Raw genomic sequence first — 18,840 nt, 5'->3', positions numbered from 1 at the left:
ACATATATCCCATTATCCCCTCGCTCTTGCGCCTCCCTCCCACCCTCCCTACCCCACCCCTCTAGGTGGTCACAAAGCACCGAGCTGATCTCCCTGTGCTATGCAGCAGTTTCCCACTGTTTTACATTTGGTAGTATAGATACGTCAATGCTACTCTCTCACTTCATCCCAGCTTCCCCGTCCCCCCCCCCAACCCTGTGCCCTCAAGTCTGTTCTCTACATCTGCGTCTTTATTCCTGCCCTGCCACTAAGTTCATTAGTACCGCTTTTTAAAATTCCATATATATGTGTTAGCATATGGTATTTGTTTTTCTCTTTCTGACTTACTTCACTCTGTATGACAGATTCTAGGCCCATCCACCTCACTACAAATAACTCAATTTCATTCCTTTTTATGGATGAGTAATACTCCATTTTATGTATGTGCCACATCTTCTTTATTCATTCATCTGTCAATGGACACTTAGGTTGCTTCCATGTCCTGGCTATTGTAAATAGACCTGCAATGAACATTGTCCTACATGCATCTTTTTGAATTATGGTTTTCTCAGGGTATATGCCCAGTAGTGGGATTGCTGGGTCATATGGTAGTTCTATTTTTAGTTTTTTAAGGAACCTCCATACTGTTCTCCAGAGTGGCTGTATCAATCTACATTCCCACCAACAGTGCAGGACGGCTGCCTTTTCTCCACACCCTCCCCAGCATTTGTTGTTTGTAGATTTTTTGATGATGGCCATTCTGACCTGTGTGAGCTGATACCTCACTGTGGTTTTGATTTGCATTTCTCTAATGATTAGTGATGTTGAGCATCTTTTCATGCATTTGTTGGCCATCTGTATATCTTCTTTGGAGAAATGTCTATTTAGGTCTTCTGCCCATTTTTGGATTGCATTGTTTGTTTTCTTGATATTGAGCTGCATGAGCTGTTTGTATATTTTGGAGATTAATCCTTTGTCAGTTGCTTCATTTGCAAATATTTTCTCCTATTTGTAGGGTTGTCTTTTCGTCTTGTTTATGGTTTTCATTGCTGTGCAAAAGCTTTTAAGTTTCATTAGGTCCCATTTGTTCATTTTTGTTTTTATTTCCCTTACTCTAGGAGCTGGGTCAAAAAGGATCTTGCTGTGATTTATGTCATAGAGTGTTCTGCCTATGTTTTCCTCTAAGAGTTTTATAGTGTCTGGCCTTACATTTAGGTCTTTAATCCATTCTGAGTTTATTTTTGTGTATGGTGTTAGGGAGTGTTCTAATTTCATTCTTTTACATGTAGCACCCAGCACCACTATTGAAGAGACTGTCTTTTCTCCATTGTATATCCTTGCCTCCTTTGTCATAGATTAGTTGACCATAGGTGCGTGGGTTTATATCTGGGCTTTCTATCTTGTTCAATTGATCTATGTTTCTGTTTTTGTGCCAGTACCATATTGTCTTGATTACTGTAGCTTTGTAGTATAGTCTGAAGTCAGGGAGCTGGATTCCTCCAGCTCCGTGTTTTTCCCTCAAGACTGCTTTGGCTATTTGGGGTCTTTTGTGTCTCCATACACATTTTAAGATTTTTTGTTCTAGTTCCGTAAAAAATGCCATTGGTAATTTGATAGGGATTGCATTGAACCTGTAGATTGCTTTGGGTAGTATAGTCATTTTCACAATAGTGATTCTTCCAATCCAAGAACGTGGTATATCTCTCCATCTGTTGGTACCATCTTTAATTTCTTTCATCAGTGTCTTATAGTTTTCTGCATACAGTTCTTTTTTCTCCCTAGGTAGGTTTATTCCTAGGTATTTTATTCTTTTTGTTGCAGTGGTAAATGGGAGTGTTTCCTTAATTTCTCTTTCAGATTTTTCATCATTAGTGTATAGGAATGCAAGAGATTTCTGTGCATTAATTTTGTATCCTGCAACTTTGCCAAATTCATTGATTAGCTCTAGTAGTTTTCTGGTGGCATCTTTAGGATTCTCTATGTATAGTATCATGTCATCTGCAAACAATGACAGTTTTACTTCTTCTTTTCCAATTTGTATTCCTTTTATTTCTTTTTCTTCTCTGATTGCCATGGCTAGGACTTCCAAAACTATGTTGAATAATAGTGATGAGAGTGGACATCCTTGTCTTGTTCCTGATCTTAGAGGAAATGCTTTCAGTTTTTCACCATTGAGAACGTTTCTGTGGGTTTATCGTATATGGCCTTTATTATGTTGAGGTAGGTTCCCTCTATGCCCGCTTTCTGGAGAGATTTTATCATAAATGGGTGTTGAATTTTGTCAAAAGCTTTTTCTGCATCTATTGAGATGATCATATGGTTTTTATTCTTCAATTTGTTAACATGGTGTATCACAGTGATTGATTTGCATATATTGAAGAATCCTTGCATCCCTGGGATAAATCCCACTTGATCATGGTGTATGATCCTTTTAATGTGTTGTTGGATTCTGTTTGCTAGTATTTTGTTGAGGATTTTTGTATCTATATTCATCAGTGATATTGGTCTATCATTTTCTTTTTTTGTAGTATCTTTGTCTGGTTTGGGTATCAGGGTGATGGTGGCCTCATAGAATGAGTTTGGGAGTGGTCCTTCCTCTGCAGTTTTTGGAAGAGTTTGAGAAGAATGGGTGTTAGCTCTTCTCTAAATGTTTGATAGAATTCACCTGTGAAGCCATCTGGTCCTGGACTTTTGTTGGAAGCTTTTTAATCACAGTTTCAATTTCATTACCTGTGATTGGTCTGTTCATATTTTCTATTTCTTCCTGGTTCAGTCTTGGAAGGTTATACCTTTCTAAGAATTTGTCCATTTCTTCCAGGTCGTCCATTTTATTGGCATAGAGTTGCTTGTAGTAGTCTCTTAGGATGCTTTGTATTTCTGCAGTGTCTGTTGTAACTTCTCCTTTTTCATTTCTAATTTTATTGATTTGAGTCCTCTCCCTCTTTTTCTTGATGAGTCTGGCTAATGGTTTATCAGTTTTGTTTATCTTCTCAAAGAACCAGCTTTTAGTTTTATTGATCTTTGCTATTGTTTTTTTTTTTTTTTGTTTCTATTTCATTTATTTCTGATCTGATCTTTATGATTTCTTTCCTTCTGCTAACTTTGGGTTTTGTTTGTTCTTCTTTCTCTAGTTCCTTTAAGTGTAAGGTTAGATTGTTTATTTGAGATTTTTCTTGTTTCTTGAGGTAGGCTTGTATAGCTATAATCTTCCCTCTTAGAACTACTTTTGCTGCATCCCATAGGTTTTGGATCGTCGTGTTTTTGTTTTCATTTGTCCTTCTAGAGAACTTTTAATTTCAGTTATTGTGTTGTTCATCAGTTTGTTTGCTCTTTCATTCTTCTAGATCCTTGTTAAATGTTTCTTGTATTTTCTCCATTCTGTTTCTGAGATTTTGGATCATCTTTACTAACATTACTCTGAATTCTTTTTCAGGTAGGTTGCCTATTTCATCTTCATTTATTTGGTCTTGTAGGTTTTTACCTTGCTGCTTCATCTGTAACATATTTTTTTGTCATTGCATTTTTTTTTTTTTTTTTTTTTTTTTGGATGGGGCTGTATTCCTGTCTTACTGGTTTTTTGGCCTGAGGCATTCAGCACTGGAGTTTGCAGACAGTTGGATAGAGCTGGGTCTTGGTGCTGAGATGAGGACCTCTGGGAGGCCTCACTCTAATTAATATTCCCTGGGGTCTGAGGTTCTCAGTTAGTCCAGCAGTTTGGACTCAGAGTTCCCACCACAGAAGCTCAGGCCCAACGTCTGGCCTGGGAACCAAGACCCCACAAACCGTGTGGCGTGGAAAAAAAAAAAGACCCCACAAACCGTGTGGCATGGAAAAAAAAAAAGAAGAAAAAAGGAACAATACAATAACAAAGAATAAAAAACAAAATTAGAAAGCTAAAAAAAAAATAGGAAAAATAAAAATATAATTGAAACAACTGCAACAAGGTAAAATAAAACCAGAACAGAAAAAAAAAAAACAGGGGGGGGGGCGGGAACAAGCCAAAAGGTTCAGAAAAATAACAAAGTATAAAGAATAAAATAAAATTAGAATAAAAGATTAGAAAAAAATAAAAATATAAATGAGTCAACAACAATGAATCAACAAGGTAAAACAGAACCCCAGTCTAAAAGAGGAAAAAAGAAAAAAAAAAAAGTCTTGGCTATGGGGGATGGAGTTTAGGTGGGGGGGAACAGGCAGGGGCGGGGTTTATGATGGGTGGGACCTAGGCGGGTGGGGGGTGACGTTGGAGCATGGGGCGGGGCCTAGGCTCAGGACCTAAGTAGCCGGAAAAGGCCTTGGGGCTGGGGGCTTAGGCGGGGCAATGTTTAAGTGTGGGGCGGGGCCTCTGTTTAGGACCTACGCCAAAGCAGATAGGCAGCACTAGGCAGCACGTCCAAAGGAGGGCCTCTGGAGTGTGGAGTTCTGGAGTTTGGACGTAGGGCCCTGCCTGAGGGTGTGTGGGTGGGGTTTTGGGCCAGCATGGTTGGAGGGGGTCTCCGAGGGGGTCTCCGAGTGTAGAGGTAAGGCTCTGGGTGCGGGTGTAGGGGTGGAGCTTGGGCTCTGCGCAGCAGGAGGGAGGCTCCAAGGGTAGAGTATTAGGCCCGGGAGCCCAACAGGCTCCCCAGTGCCTAAGGGGACAGGGAAGGCACTGGCCCCGTTCCCTTCCATTCCTTCGCACCCCTCCCCCACTGTCTCCCCATCCCCACTGGACCCCTAACCGTGGGTGGGTCCCGCTGGGTGTAGGAACTCCTCCTCTCCCCCAGCCACCTGTCAGGGTGCCAGTCCCGTAGGTCCGGCCTTTACTTTTGCTCCCCATCCCTCCCTCCCACTCCTTCAGGACCCGTGGGCAGAGGATCAGGCCCGGGATCTCAGCAGACTCCCGGGGGCCCAAGTGGGCAGGGGAAACCTGGCCACGCTCCCTTTTGATCCTCTGCCCTCCCAATGGTCCCCCAATTTCCCCCTTTGGACGTGGGATCCCTTCCCCTCCCCCAGCCACCCCTCAGGGGCGCCAGTCCTGTCCTGCCTCCACTTCGCCTCCCCCTCACTCCGCCCCACCCCGCCCATCCTACCCAGTTGCTGGGGGTTCCTCCCGTCCCCTTAGGTGTCTGTGGTCCCCCGCCGGTGCCTGGTAGGTGCCCTAGTTGTGCCGAGAGGCAAATTCCGCGTCCTCCTAGTCTGCCATCTTGACTCCGCCCCTCCAATAGCTTCTTGAGACAGAGTGTATAGGAAGAGAAATTTTTGAGACTGCATATCCAAAAAAGTCTTTGTTCTGCCTCACACTTGACTGACAGTTTGGCTGTCAAGTTGGAAATAATTTTTCTCCAGAATTCTGAAGGGATTACTCTATTCTCTTCTGGCATCCAAGAAATTTTGCTATTGAGAAGCCTAATGCTGTTCTGATGGCAATTTTCTGTATATTAAATGTTTTCCTGACGACTTTTATTCATCTGAAATTTCATGGTAATGTGCAACGGTGGTCTCCTAAGCATGTGAAGAAAGGGTCAGGACCCGGGCATCTAACTGCTCTTGGTATAGACTTTCCACCAGCCCCTCCCCACACCCAACTCCACACTTGCTCCTTCTTACCAGTGTACCTGTTTCCTCTAATTCCTGAGTCTTTCTTGGATTCTGCTGTGCAAATTTGCTTTCTCATTAGTAGCCCCAGCTATAGGCACATAAGTTTGAGCTGCCACCGTGTTGCTTATTCAATTAATACTCCTCCATCTTTTTATCTTCCAAAATTTTGTGAACATTTCTTGTACACAGTGTCTCTTGTTTCCTTTGTCCTTAATGGTACTCAAAAAAATATTTTTTTCCTTACTGCCATTTTAGAGGAATTTTGAGAAGGTACAAAGATAAACCCAAAGCACAGTCTAAATCACTGTAGTATTTAATAGGAAATCTTCTACAATATTTGATGAAAGCCTCATTAATGCTATTTTTGTTATTACCATATTATTGAATTTCCATCTTAATTTCTGCATAATTATCCATATACTCATCTTTATCATTAAAGCTTAACATAAAATTTGCTTTTGATATAAACTTGCAAACTTGAAACTGTACTAAGAAATTGGTATTACCTAATTCCCTCCCTTCCTTCCCTTTTTTTGCATAACTGCTGAATTTTTGTATATTTTCTAAATAACTGTACCAAAATAGATGTTTGGCCAGGCCACTGGCTTAATAGCTAGTAATATTCCACATTATATAAATATATATATTTCGTTAACACCTCACTACTCAAAGTGTAACCAGTAGCACTGACAGTATCTGGGAACTAGTTAGAAATGCAGACTCTGAGGCTCCACTCTATCAAATCAGAATCTGTGTTTTAACTAAATCCCCACGTGATTCACAAACACATTAAAGTTGGAAAACCAATCTAGTATTTCACCATAGCGTGCCCCTCTCTCAGGTTTCCCCTTCTTGCTCCCATTCCCAGAAGTACCCAAGACATTTTCCTTTCAAATGTCTTACAACTTGAGTATGATGAAAGTTACCTTTTCTATCCCTCCCCCATCCTCACGGGTCTGTCCCAGAGGGTCTCCTCCAGGTCTCTGCTCCTCCGAAAGGGAAAAGCCTCGAAAAGTACACGCTCTAGAGCCATGTTACTTGGGTTCATTTAAACTCCAGCTCTAGTTAGTTACAAGCTGTGGGACCTTGGGCAAGCACATCACTGCACTGTACCTCAGTTTCAGGTGTAGTAGTAATAAGGATTTAATGCATGTTAGCTATCATCCTCTGAAATCAAGGCCTTAACAACTGAATATTTAGGAATTTCTCCGTATCTTCTGCTGATGGTGCTTCTATCACACAGGTGTGTGAAAGGATGTTTTATTCATTTGGACTTTTGCTACTGAATCAACTGGTTCCACCTTCATCTGGGTATGATTTTATAAATATTTGCTGAATCAACAGATTCCCCAAACCTTTTGGACTTGTGGAGTGCCCAGGAAGTGAACATACTTCCTGTTAGAGCTTTAAGAATGAGGGATCCATCTTCTTCAAGGTTCAACAAATATTCTGAGAAAAATGAGCACAGGGAACAATAGGGGCGGGAGGTAGGTGAAGGGAGAAAGGCAGAGGAATTTCAGCATTGGTGGGAGGAGAGGGGGAAATGGGGACAGATATTGTCTAGAGGGCAATTGTCTAGTGATGGACTTAACTTTCCCAACTTTAAGTATGATGATGGCTGGAGGTTTTCCACAGATGCCCTTTATCAGACTGTTTCCTTCTATTCCTAGTTTCCTGAGTTTTATCATGAATCAGTGTTGAATCTTGTCAAATGCTTTGTCTACATGTTTTGAAATGATCATGAAGTATTTCCTTTATTCTGTTAATATGGTGCTTATAGTTATTGACTTTTAATTTTAAACTAACCTTTCATTCTGCAATAAACTCTACTTGCTCATAAGGTATTATGCTCTTTACATATTGCTGGATTCAATTAGCTAATAGTTTAATGATTTTTGCATCTATGTTCATGATATATATTGATACGTCACTTTCTTTCCTTGAAATGTCTTTCACCAGTTTTGGTATTAGAGTAATACTTGTTCTCATTTTTTCAAAAAGTTGGTAAAAGTATTCCCTTTTCCCTATTTTCTGAAAAGTTATGTAGAATTAAAGCTTTTCTTCCTTAAATATTTGATAGAATTCACCAATAAAGCCATGTGGACCTGAAGTTCTTTTGCAGGAAAATTTCTGATAATAAATTTCTTTGATATAAGGCTATTTACATTTTCTGTCTCATATCAGTTTTAGAAAGCTATTATTTTTCAAGAAATTTGATGACTTCATCTAATTTATTGGTTAAAATTTGTCCATTATTATCCTTTTAACGACTGTAAGATCTATAATAACATCCCCAATTGCATTCCTGATAGGGATAATCTGTGCTTTTTCTTTTTCCACTGAGTTTTGATAGAGGTTTAACTTTATTACTCTTCTCAAAGAACGAACTTTTGGCTGTGTTAACTCTATGATTTACCTGTTTTCAGTATCACTGATTTTTGCTCTTACTTTTAATATTTCTCTCTTCTACTTACTTGGAATTTATTTATTTATTTAATTTTGGCTGCGTCGGGTCTTCATTGCTGTGCACAGGCGCTCTCTAGCTGTGGCGAGCAGGGGCTACTCTTCGTTGAGGTGTGTGGGCTTATTGCAGTGGCTTCTCGTTGCAAATCATGGGTTCTAAGCGTTCGGGCTTCAGTAGCTGTGATGTGTGAGCTCGGTAGTTGTGCTCGTGGGCTGTAGAGCGCAGGCCCAGTAGTTGTGGCACACGGGCTTAGCTGCTCTGCGGCATGTGGGATCTTCCCAGACCAGGGATCAAAACCTGTGTCCCCTGCATTGGCAGGTGGATTCTTAACCACTGCACCACCAGGGAAGTCCTTACTTTGAATTTAATTTGCTCCTTTCCCCCCTAGTCCCTTCCTTCCTTTCAAATATATAAATATTTAAAGCTATATAGTTTAGGAAGCAAGTACAATTTTTCTGATTTGGCCTTTTGTTATTTTAATTTTCAGGGTTACTAAACCTTGAAAGAAACTCCTAAATTTTTTTAGGGAAAAATTTTCAGGAGAATCAGTAAATTCTACCCTGGAGGAGAGTAAGCATATATATCTAAAAAATGATTATAAGGCTATAAAAAGCCTAGCATTCCTCTTACATAACTCTTGGTTTTTCATTCCATTCCAAGCTGGGTGTGTGTTTATTCTAAAGATGCTTGAATTTTAAGAACCCCCAGTTCCTTTGTTGGATGCTATGCTGTAATTACCAGTGACTCATTCATCAAGTTTTTGGATGTAAATGAAGGCTAGGTATAACTTCAGTTAATTTTAATGCTTTGACCACACTAACTGCATCACTAGTACACCGTCAAGATGAAATTTTCCTCTGTTACTAAGTATTTACATTTATGTAATGAGTCTTCTTTCTTTAGTTATTGCTTATATTATCTTTTTATATTTATCTTTGGAGATCTAACTCACCCTTTAAATAATTCATTTTGAGTTCTGGTTTTTAAATACAGAAAAGGGTTAATGCATATAGATTTTCTTTATACTTATTATGAATAGTACTAAAAATGATTTCCATCATAAAATTTCATTAAGAGTTCTTTTTTAAGGAATTATTGTGCTATCAAATGAAACTTTTTCAAAATCAAACCATCAAGATATTCCTACTTAAATATACATACAACCAAGTGAATATTTGTATATTTCAGAGAAGATCATCTTTTAAAACATAGGTATCAGTGGCCTTTTCAAATTAAGTTAGCTAGTAGAAAAAAAATCTAATACATTTTATATTTAGTCTAAGGTTAGGCTGGAAGAAAAGGCTTTTGATTTTTAAAGGTCAAGCTACTTTATTTCATGAGCCAAGAGATGATACAATTCAATGGAATGAAATGTGTACCTATCAAGATGACTTTTGCTTCTAACAATTTTATCTTTTTTTGAAAAAAAAAAGGTAGAATTTTTAAAATCATACATCATTTCAGCATCTTATTTTTAAAAAACCCAACACTTTGGCATAAGACAAATTTATACAATTAAACACTTCAAAATATAATATGCCATATATTATTTTTCCATAGGGCATCAGATACTAATAGGTACAGGCCACTTTGTTAAAATAACAAAACTCATATGAAAATCAACACAATACTTCATTTATTTATTGTATAAGTTTGGCAAAGAGCACAAAACTTCAGCAACATTTTAAACATGTAAAAAAGTCAAATGCTGAACAGTACTGGAAATCTTTTTTTACATAATTAGTAATAATGAGTACACATGTAGGGTTCTGCAAAGCTAGCAAAATACCAAGGGTGCTTGGCTCCTAAACATATACCACAAAAACACACACACAAAAGCAATATAATTTATCTTTACAAAAATTACAGCCAAGCAATAAAAAAGGATGTTAATAATGAAGATACTAACACATATGTTCACTACATATATCTTATACAATGAAATGCTACACTTTGTACCCTGAAATGCCATGTGTAGAGAGCCAAGCAGAGTCAATCAATTTAGGCTCATCACTGAGGTTAAGAATTATCTGAGAATTTAATGCTTGTATGTAACATACTCAATGAAACCTTGCTATATACCAATTCCTAGATCACAACAATGTATTTTACTATATATCTGAGAAGTTGTGTCTTCTTTGTTGGCAGTGTAAAATTTTTGACTAGTATCAAAATTCTGGTAAAACACACATTGAAGGCATTTTCTAGTGTATGCAATGTTTGGGGGCATTAAAGAATGTGGAAGAAATTCTTAGATTACACACTAAGTTTCTGCTGAGGTTTGTCAAACCAAACAGCTCAACTATAAGGCAAGGAAAACTAACCCCCTATAACAGATTAGTGGGTCTTACCAAATAAAGATAAGAATTCAATCTTAGGAAAAAACTCCCTACATAAGCAGATCTGAAACAGTGGGCACTAAAACGAACATCTAAAAATTACCTAACATCTTGATATTCAGTCATTGGTTCAGAAGCCTGACAATTTGTTGGTATATTTTATCTAATTAACATTTTTAGAATCAGCACCAGTCCCCAAAACCTCAAATTATAATATTTAATCTTCACTAATATACACCCTTTTGTGCTATATTAACACTACAATCAAATTAAAGAAAGCTGAATTTACTCAACTTATTATATATTTTTGTGTATACTGGTAGCAACTTAAATTTTTTTATTTACTTGTGCTTCTGTTTTGGGGCACTTTGATTGAAGAGAAACTCATTTCACAGGATTACATCTTGCTAAAGCATTCCTTAGCATTGGTCCAAACCTGAATTCCCTTTAAAAACAAACAAATCAAAAAAAACAAAAACAAAAAGAAAACTTTTAAAATGTGATTTTGGAAGGATTCTGAAAGCCCAAGTATTTGGCTTACTGGTATGCTAAGTTTTACTTTTTGGGATAATTAACAAGTCCAGCAAATAGGACACTTCTTCTGGCAATAGCTAATATAAGTCAATGTCAAATACTTTTGAAAAAAGTAATAGAATCATTTGTTTGAGCCTATCTTCAAAACAGAAAGAACTCCTACAACTTCTTTTTGAAAAACTCATTTACTCTATTCATATCATTTCTATTTATAAACCAAACAAGTTCTGTAATATTTGAAACAAAAGAAAAAATTTATTAGTCTAACAATTAAATATAAATTAATGAATTATTAATTTATTAGTCTAATAATCAATATTTTGATAATTAAGTACTAAGTTATCAACTCCCTTTCAATGGTTATAGCAGGCAATTTAGCAAAAAACTAATATGCTATAATATAACTAACATGCTTAAACAAAAATGCATGTTTGAAACTGGGAAAAAGTGCATGTTCGTAAAAATGTAACAGTAAAATCTAGAAAGTGGTAGAAATAAAGGTATGTTTTCAATAAACAAGATATATATTTGCCAATAACTGCTAATTTATGAAGAAAGAATATTTTCTTTAATATTAAAGTTTGTCAATATTTATTGAGGCTTCAAACAATAGGAAAAAAATTAATCTTTTTAGCTTTTCTTCCTCCCTGATGGAATACAAAAAAAAAAAAAAAAAAACCCACAAAAATCTTTTAAAATGTCCCAGATTGCCTGGATAAAGTAGTATCTAATGGAGTATTCGTTGGTAGAATGGATAAGATAGATCTCATGTGCACCGTCCTAGTAAGACATCCATAAGACAGCAAATGAAAAAACAAAAGCTACACACTAGCACATATAATGCAATCCTGTTTTTTGGGAAAGGAAAGTGTATATTTTCTAAATGACTGTATATGTACAAATGAGTCTGAAAAGATAAACATGAAGATGTAACAGTGTTGGGTTTTCAAAAAGGGATTTGGGGAAGGAGGAGGAGAATTTTTACTTAATATGCTTCTGGCTTATTTGAAATTTTTATAATGAGCATATATGTTATTTTTATAATTTTTTTAATTTAAAAAGATAAAATAACGTGAAATATATAGATACCCACATTTACCAAAAAAAGATGACTTGACTTCTCGTACTTGATTTTAAGTTTCTAAAGAAAATAGCACTGTAGATTTTCAAATATAAGAATCTACTCCACTTAGGCAAGAAAATAAAACATGAAACACTGTAATACTGTTCCTAAGAAATAAGGTAAACATACACTCTTACTAATCTCATGTGAGTAAACTCTTGTTTACTCTAGTTATTATCTTAGGATACACCAGATACCCAACAGTGTGTCCGCACATATCTACAGTAATATCTTGTTTATCCAGAGATTACTTTTTAGCACCCCTCAACCCGCTCACCCTAAGCAAAGTGGCAGGGGGAAAGTCCTTTGAGCCATTACACAAAATCTACATTCTTGGAAAAGAAGCAAATGGGAGATCACAGGAACCTATTAATGAATCTTTTATAGGAATAAAACAAAACAAAACCAACTCTAAAAACCTTTGTTTTCTGATCTTTCAGACCACCAAAGAGTTAAAAAGGCAGATTAGAAAGACGGTAAACGTGAAGCGGCAGAAGGAGCTGATGGGATGACAGCAGCAGAGACAAAAACACCCCAAACTACAATATATTCAACCATCAGCATTTGCAGATTGATCAGTCATGGTTTTAACTTCTCAAGTGACCCCAAAGATCTACAACATGAAGTAACTTACAATTTCGTTGAGGCATAACTATAAATTTGGCCCAATGACTAATGTGTGAGTCTGTTGTTTCTGTCTCAAAACATCTTTGTTGTCTACTGCTATTTCTCGTCATACAAGTAAAAAGGGCTAAGAAAGTGACGGTTCCAAGCCAGAAAATACAAACTTTGGACAAATTAAAGCATAAGAGTGTTTGTATGAGTGTGATTTTTTGCCCTCTAAGAATGTCTTAATAAATATGGGAATCCATCTTACTATGTGATATACTGAGATAAAGCATGTTAAATCGCTCAATAAATTGCGAAGTGCTAGAGAAATGTAAAGCGCGGGAATGACTGGTGGTCGCACAGGCAGATCCTGGGTTATGAAGAAGAGGTTAAGGAATATTTTGTATTTTGTTCTTACAACAGCATTTTAGAAAGATCTCCATCACTGCCAAAACATTTATTTTAACCAGAATAAGCTTCAACGTCCTTGCCTTCTACTGAGATGTCAACTACGTGAAGGGTTTACTCTGACAACAAACCATAACGCAGCCACGGTTTCCCAAAATAACGCTGAAACCATTTTCCAGTCGAAGTATATATCACTGTTAGGAATGGTACTGTACTGCCCTGTCCAAGGGCAGTAACCCTGGGACGTATAACCAAAGTACTGTTGTTAGTACATATTTTCACATACAAGTTATAAACGGGGCATACAAATTTGGAACTTTAGATGAGTAGAGACTCGGTAATTGACATTTTGATTATGACCCTTCTTTCAAAATTAAGTAGAGAAACTGGGAAACATTCTGGAAGAGGAGAAGAATGGACTTAAAAATGATAAATACTTTGGTCCAAATAAGAAACCGATTTTAAAGAAATGTGCAGGCACTTCTGAATATACTTGTACCTTCACTGAAACCAAAACCTACCTTTTTGCACATACTGATCTGCATGACTGCATAGCTTATGAGGGCCTCCTTTAAATCATGGTTCTTTTGTTCTTTGAAGCGTTCAATATCAGCCCAAGCATTTTTGACAAATTCTCTGAAATAAAAGGTATAGTCATTATTATTATTCTTATTTAAATTAAGTAAACTACATATTATAAATTTGAATAACCACTTCTCATCTGAGTTGGGTTTTTGTCTATATAGAGGAAAAAGCTATTGCGTGTATAAGATAGTTCTATTTTTTCTCGTCCTAAAAATTACAGTGGGAGAAAAAGCATACAGTCATACACTCATCTACATTTTAATAATCTCTATTTTGCCACAAGAATTCCAGCTTCAAATTATTCCCATAAAACAGATGTAAATGGCTCCCTGAACCAGCTCATAAGCTAACAGGTGCCACATGAAGTTGCCTTCCTGGGGTCACTGGAAAACATACATTCTTTTCAACAAGATGGATTATGTATCACATTTATCACGTGCTTACTTTAAATGACAACTAGAGTTTTTAAAATTCTGAGAGCAATTTGTCTTTTTTTTTTTTTTTTTTTTTTGGCTGCACCGCCTGAAATGCAAAACTTCCCTGACCAGGGATCGAACCCACACACCCTGCAGTGGAAGTGTGGAATCTTAACCACTGTCTTTTTAACTCTACTCGTGAGAGTTTAGTTTGACTTACTTGATGCCGGAAGTTCTAAAAATTAAGAAAATCACCTCCAAATCAGTGATACACTCTTGGTCTGCCTTGGTCTACTCAACAACTATCAGATGAAAACAACAATATGAAAAATGAGCCCAACAGTCATGGCAGACCTTTGAGAACTGAATTTCTAAAAATATTTATGGAATAATTACATTCCAAGCCCTATGCAAGGTGTTGGGACATAAAGATGAAAGAGACATAGTCACTGACTTTGAAGGGTTTGTAATTTAGCCACGGACAGTCACACTGTACAACCAACCACCCAATACAAAACTGCCATGCAATAGTGGCATGAACCAAGTGCTATGACAGCCTGTGAGGATAAGAGAAAGCTTCACAAGAGAAGTAATGCAAAAGCCTGGCACTGGAGAATGATCAGGCTTTTAACTGACAGAAAAGGGCAGAGGGAATGTGCAAAGGATAGAAATCATGAAAAGTACAGGAAAATAATATTATGAAGCTTAGATACTTTCTTCTTCCTCTTTCCCTGACACTAAAACAACTGTTTCTACGCAACATGATTTTTGATTACTCAAATTTCTTAGGAATACTCAATCACTGCATTTTAGAAGAACAGGCTACATCCAGGGACACTGGTGAAGCTGGGAATGGTTATAAACAATCTGTCACAGAGTCTACATGTCTAGCCATGTTAAAACACCACAGCATTTTTACCTGCCTTCCTGATTTTTAGACTTAAGTTGTTGTTCTCCTTCATTTATTTGTTCTTCTAGCACCTTTATTCTGGCTTCTCTCTGCTCTGGAGTTTCTTGACCAAAGAGCTTGGTAGTCATTCCCTTCAAAGAAAATGTTCTCACGGTCTAAAATGAAATAGAAACAGATGAATGGATAAACAACACACATACACTGAAATATTTTTCAGCCTTAAAAAGGAAGGAAATTCTGACACATGCTACACAACATGGATGAACCTTGAGGACATTGTGGTAAGTGAAATAAGCCAGTCACAAAAAGACAAATACTGTATGAGTCTACTTATATGAGGTATCCAAAGTAGTGAAATTCACAGAGACAGAAAGTAGAATGGTGACTGCCAGGGGCTGGGTGGAGAGGGAAACTGACAGTTGATATTTAATAGGTACAGAGTTTCAATCTTGCAAGATGAAACAGTTCTGCAGGTTGGTTACACAACAATGTAAATGTACTACTGAACTTTACCATTAAAAATGGTTAAGATAAAGATCTTATGTTCTGGGGCTTCCCTGGTGGCGCAGTGGTTGAGAGTCCGCCTGCCGATGCAGGGGACACAGGTTCGTGCCCCGGTCCGGGAGGATCCCACATGCCGCGGTGCGGCTGGGCCCGTGAGCCAGGGCTGCTGAGCCTGTGCGTCCGGAGCCTGTGCTCCGGGAGCACAGGGAGAGGCCACAACAGTGAGAGGCCCGCGTACCGCAAAAAAAAAAAAAAAAAAAAGATCTTATGTTCTGGATATTTTACCACAATTATTATTTTTTTTTTAAAATGGGGAAATAGCCATTTCCTCCCTAGCTCGGACAGAAAACACCACAAGCCTTACAACCAGGGGGCTACTAATAAGATTTCTAACACTGGAAAATATGGAAGAATCAAAAAGGGAAAAATTTTAACTGAGCTTCTTCATCATATGGAAAATTTCTAGGTGACGTATTAGGCAAGTTACTTCTTTATGTTAGTGATCATATTTTTTCTAATTACTCTGTGATATAAAAAATAGATAAAATTCAACAGGCAACAGTGGAAAAAACTAAATAAACTATTTAAAATCTGTGTAACTCACACTAAAACTTGGTATCTATTAATAAAACAGGATGCCTAAATCCAAGCCTCAAGCTTCACTGCTTTACCATTTCCTTATTCTCCGGAGTTTACTGAGGGAAACACATTTAGGAGTAGAGAACCAAGCTCCCTGAAAATGGACTGGGAATTTCCCCTGGATTTTAAAAATAAATCAAGACAGTGTCTACCTGTTTCTTGCAGAGGTCTTTTCCCACATATCTCTATGTGAGTAGCCCATAAGCACTTTCACAAGTAAAGTACTTGTTAACTATGAAATGATTCATAAATGGTGGCATTGTAACTGCTTTTTTTTTTTGCGGTACGTGGGCCCCTCACCGCTGTGGCCTCTCCCGCTGCGGAGCACAGGCTCCGGCCGCGCAGGCCCGGCCGCTCCGCAGCATGTGGGATCTTCCCGGACCAGGGGCACGAACCCATGTCCCCTGCATCGGCAGGCAGACTCTCAACCACTGCGCCACCAGGGAAGCCCTGTAACTGCTTCTTTACTTCCAGATTGTGTGCTCTCACCATGACGGCTTTCTTATTCCAATGAAATAGCTGGACAGTAGAAAGCTGATTATAAAAATGATCTAAGTCCAATATAATAAGATAAGGAATTTTCTTCACAAGTATTCACTGTAAGCATTTAAGAATAAAGTACACAAAAAGCTCCCTGTTAGGAGAGAGGCACTGATTCTAAAAGGGCAAAGTTATCTAAAATTTCTATAATATACCAGGTAAAATTAAACCTGGAAAAGGTTATTATTTCAATCCCAAAGAATAATGTTTTTTCACTTGGACTTAATCAGAAAAGAGATGGTTCTTATTACACACAGCAATGTTGGCAAAATTTCTTACAACACTATATAATATGTGTTTTAATGGCTTACATCCTTTTATATCAAGATCACAAACAAAAGAATTATAAAGTTGCCCACAAATTATTTCCCTGTAAAAGCTACGGGCATCCTGCAGCCCATTCCACTTAAGGTTTGCTGTAATAATACCAGAGACCTAAATGGAAAATCACTCACCCCAGTTGCCAGTTCCTCACACTGCTGCTTCTTGGAGGCTAAGTCCTGAGCAGCCATCTCCAAATCATACTGCATAAGTTCATGTTTCCTGCACACAGCCCTAGGGATGAAAGAAAGTGCTGCCATTTAATTTTTGTGGCTTCTCCATTAATATGTTAAAAAATTTTTTTTCAAGGGTTAAGGGGAGGCATTCACGTCTTACTACAGTCGGAACTTTTATATACAGAATTTTCAAGTTTAAAATGTAGTAGCCCAACATTAAAAATTTAATCTAGCAGAACCTAAACATAAAAACTTTATATATACTTAAAACAAAAAAGGTTGTTTTCCAGATACTTGCAACATTTTTTTCAATAAACATACCATTATCACATACATTTAAAAAAAGCTTTTGTATAACATAGGAACTAATGCTATAATCTCACATTACAACTGAGTATTGTTTAAAAAGACATTATCTCAAAGCTTTCTTCTTTTTATTTAGAAACCTCTATTAGTTTTTATTTTCCTAAAAGTAATCCATGCTCACTGAAAAGAAAAAAAAGGATTCTAATACAGGAATGCACAAAATAAGTTTCAAGAACGCTCTCTTTTCCCCAGTTCCACTATCCAGACATAATTTATGTTAATAGATAGTATATATCGTTCCAGACTTTACCTAGGCATTTACAAATACACATATCCACCCACCCCCAGTAATTCTACATCTTTTCTGTCTCAACTATTTATATACCAAAGACACATATGTTTCTGTATCAATACACATTAATCTTTTCTATAACTTAAGAGCTGCAGAGAATTCCACTGTGTTCAGCAACTTTCTTTTGGTCTGTAACTTGAAAACACCTTGTGGTAACGTCTTCTTTTTTTATTTAATTATTTATTTATTTTATTTATTATTTATTTTTGGCTGCGCTGGGTCTTCATTGCTGCGTGCAGGCTTTCTCTAGTTGCGGTGAGTGGGGACTACTCTTCGTTGCGGTGCATGGGCTTCAGTAGTTGTGGCACGTGGGCTTAGTTGCTCTGTGGCATGTGGGATCTTCCCGGACCAGGGCTTGAACCCATGTCCCCTGCATTGCCAGGCGGATTCTTAACCACTGCGCCACCAGGGAAGTCCTTAGTGTAACTTCTTACTACTCAAAACTCTAGAAGGAAAAAGGCTAACAATGTGATGTTTTCATACCAGCTACTGAACAACTAAAGGAATATTGCTCCTCTGTTTTATTAACAGAATTCTTAGGCTGATTTTAAAAGTGATAGGGGACCGTTGGTAGTGCCAAGACTCGTCAGGACATGCATACGGTCTCTCGCTGTCTGGTGTGGGGTTTGCCATGGGCTGGCAGCCGCCCACTTCCAGTTGGCTTTTTACTGAGTTATGAGGTGCCCGGTGTGGGGCGCCAGTCCAACTGGGGCACTGCTCCTCGCCGGGCCAACCTACTTAGCTGTACTTTTCAACTTCGAAAGTTGGCAGGAGCGACAGCAGAGCTGTTGCCTCTTTGAAGCGATAACTTCTCTGTGCTAGTCTATCAGATGAACGGCATTTACTGTTTAACTATTCCCACTGTATACTGTGCCAGGCTTTCTTAATGGAAGGTAGTTTTATTACTTGTGTCCAGAATGATGAAGTTTTCGAAAGAAAAGTTACCAATTGAATTGATGATATGCTGCCCAGTTGCTACTGGACTAGGATAAAACTGATTAAAACTTAAACCGTACTAAGTCGCTATATTACTTAAAGTAACCTTTATATCAAAATAA

At 37.7% G+C, this 18,840-nt stretch overlaps 1 protein-coding gene across 1 annotated transcript in view; it reads right to left on the bottom strand.

The window, feature by feature from the left end:
* Positions 1-9,633: 9,633 nt before the first annotated feature.
* SNX4 (sorting nexin 4) overlaps positions 9,634-18,840 on the bottom strand; it is a 64,679-nt gene continuing 55,472 nt past the window's right edge. Inside the window, exons 11-14 of the mRNA XM_019922918.3 lie at positions 17,083-17,182; positions 14,954-15,099; positions 13,555-13,669; positions 9,634-10,804 (exon numbers count right to left, since the gene is read on the bottom strand). Coding sequence (XP_019778477.1) covers positions 10,757-10,804; positions 13,555-13,669; positions 14,954-15,099; positions 17,083-17,182 — 409 coding nt within the window. The 3' untranslated portion in view covers positions 9,634-10,756. The remainder of the gene's footprint in view (positions 10,805-13,554; positions 13,670-14,953; positions 15,100-17,082; positions 17,183-18,840) is intronic.

This window comes from Tursiops truncatus, chromosome 4 (genome assembly GCF_011762595.2).
Source record: "Tursiops truncatus isolate mTurTru1 chromosome 4, mTurTru1.mat.Y, whole genome shotgun sequence".
In the NCBI taxonomy this organism is placed as follows: Eukaryota; Metazoa; Chordata; class Mammalia; order Artiodactyla; family Delphinidae; genus Tursiops; species Tursiops truncatus.
This window is presented reverse-complemented; position numbering and strand designations above follow the sequence as displayed.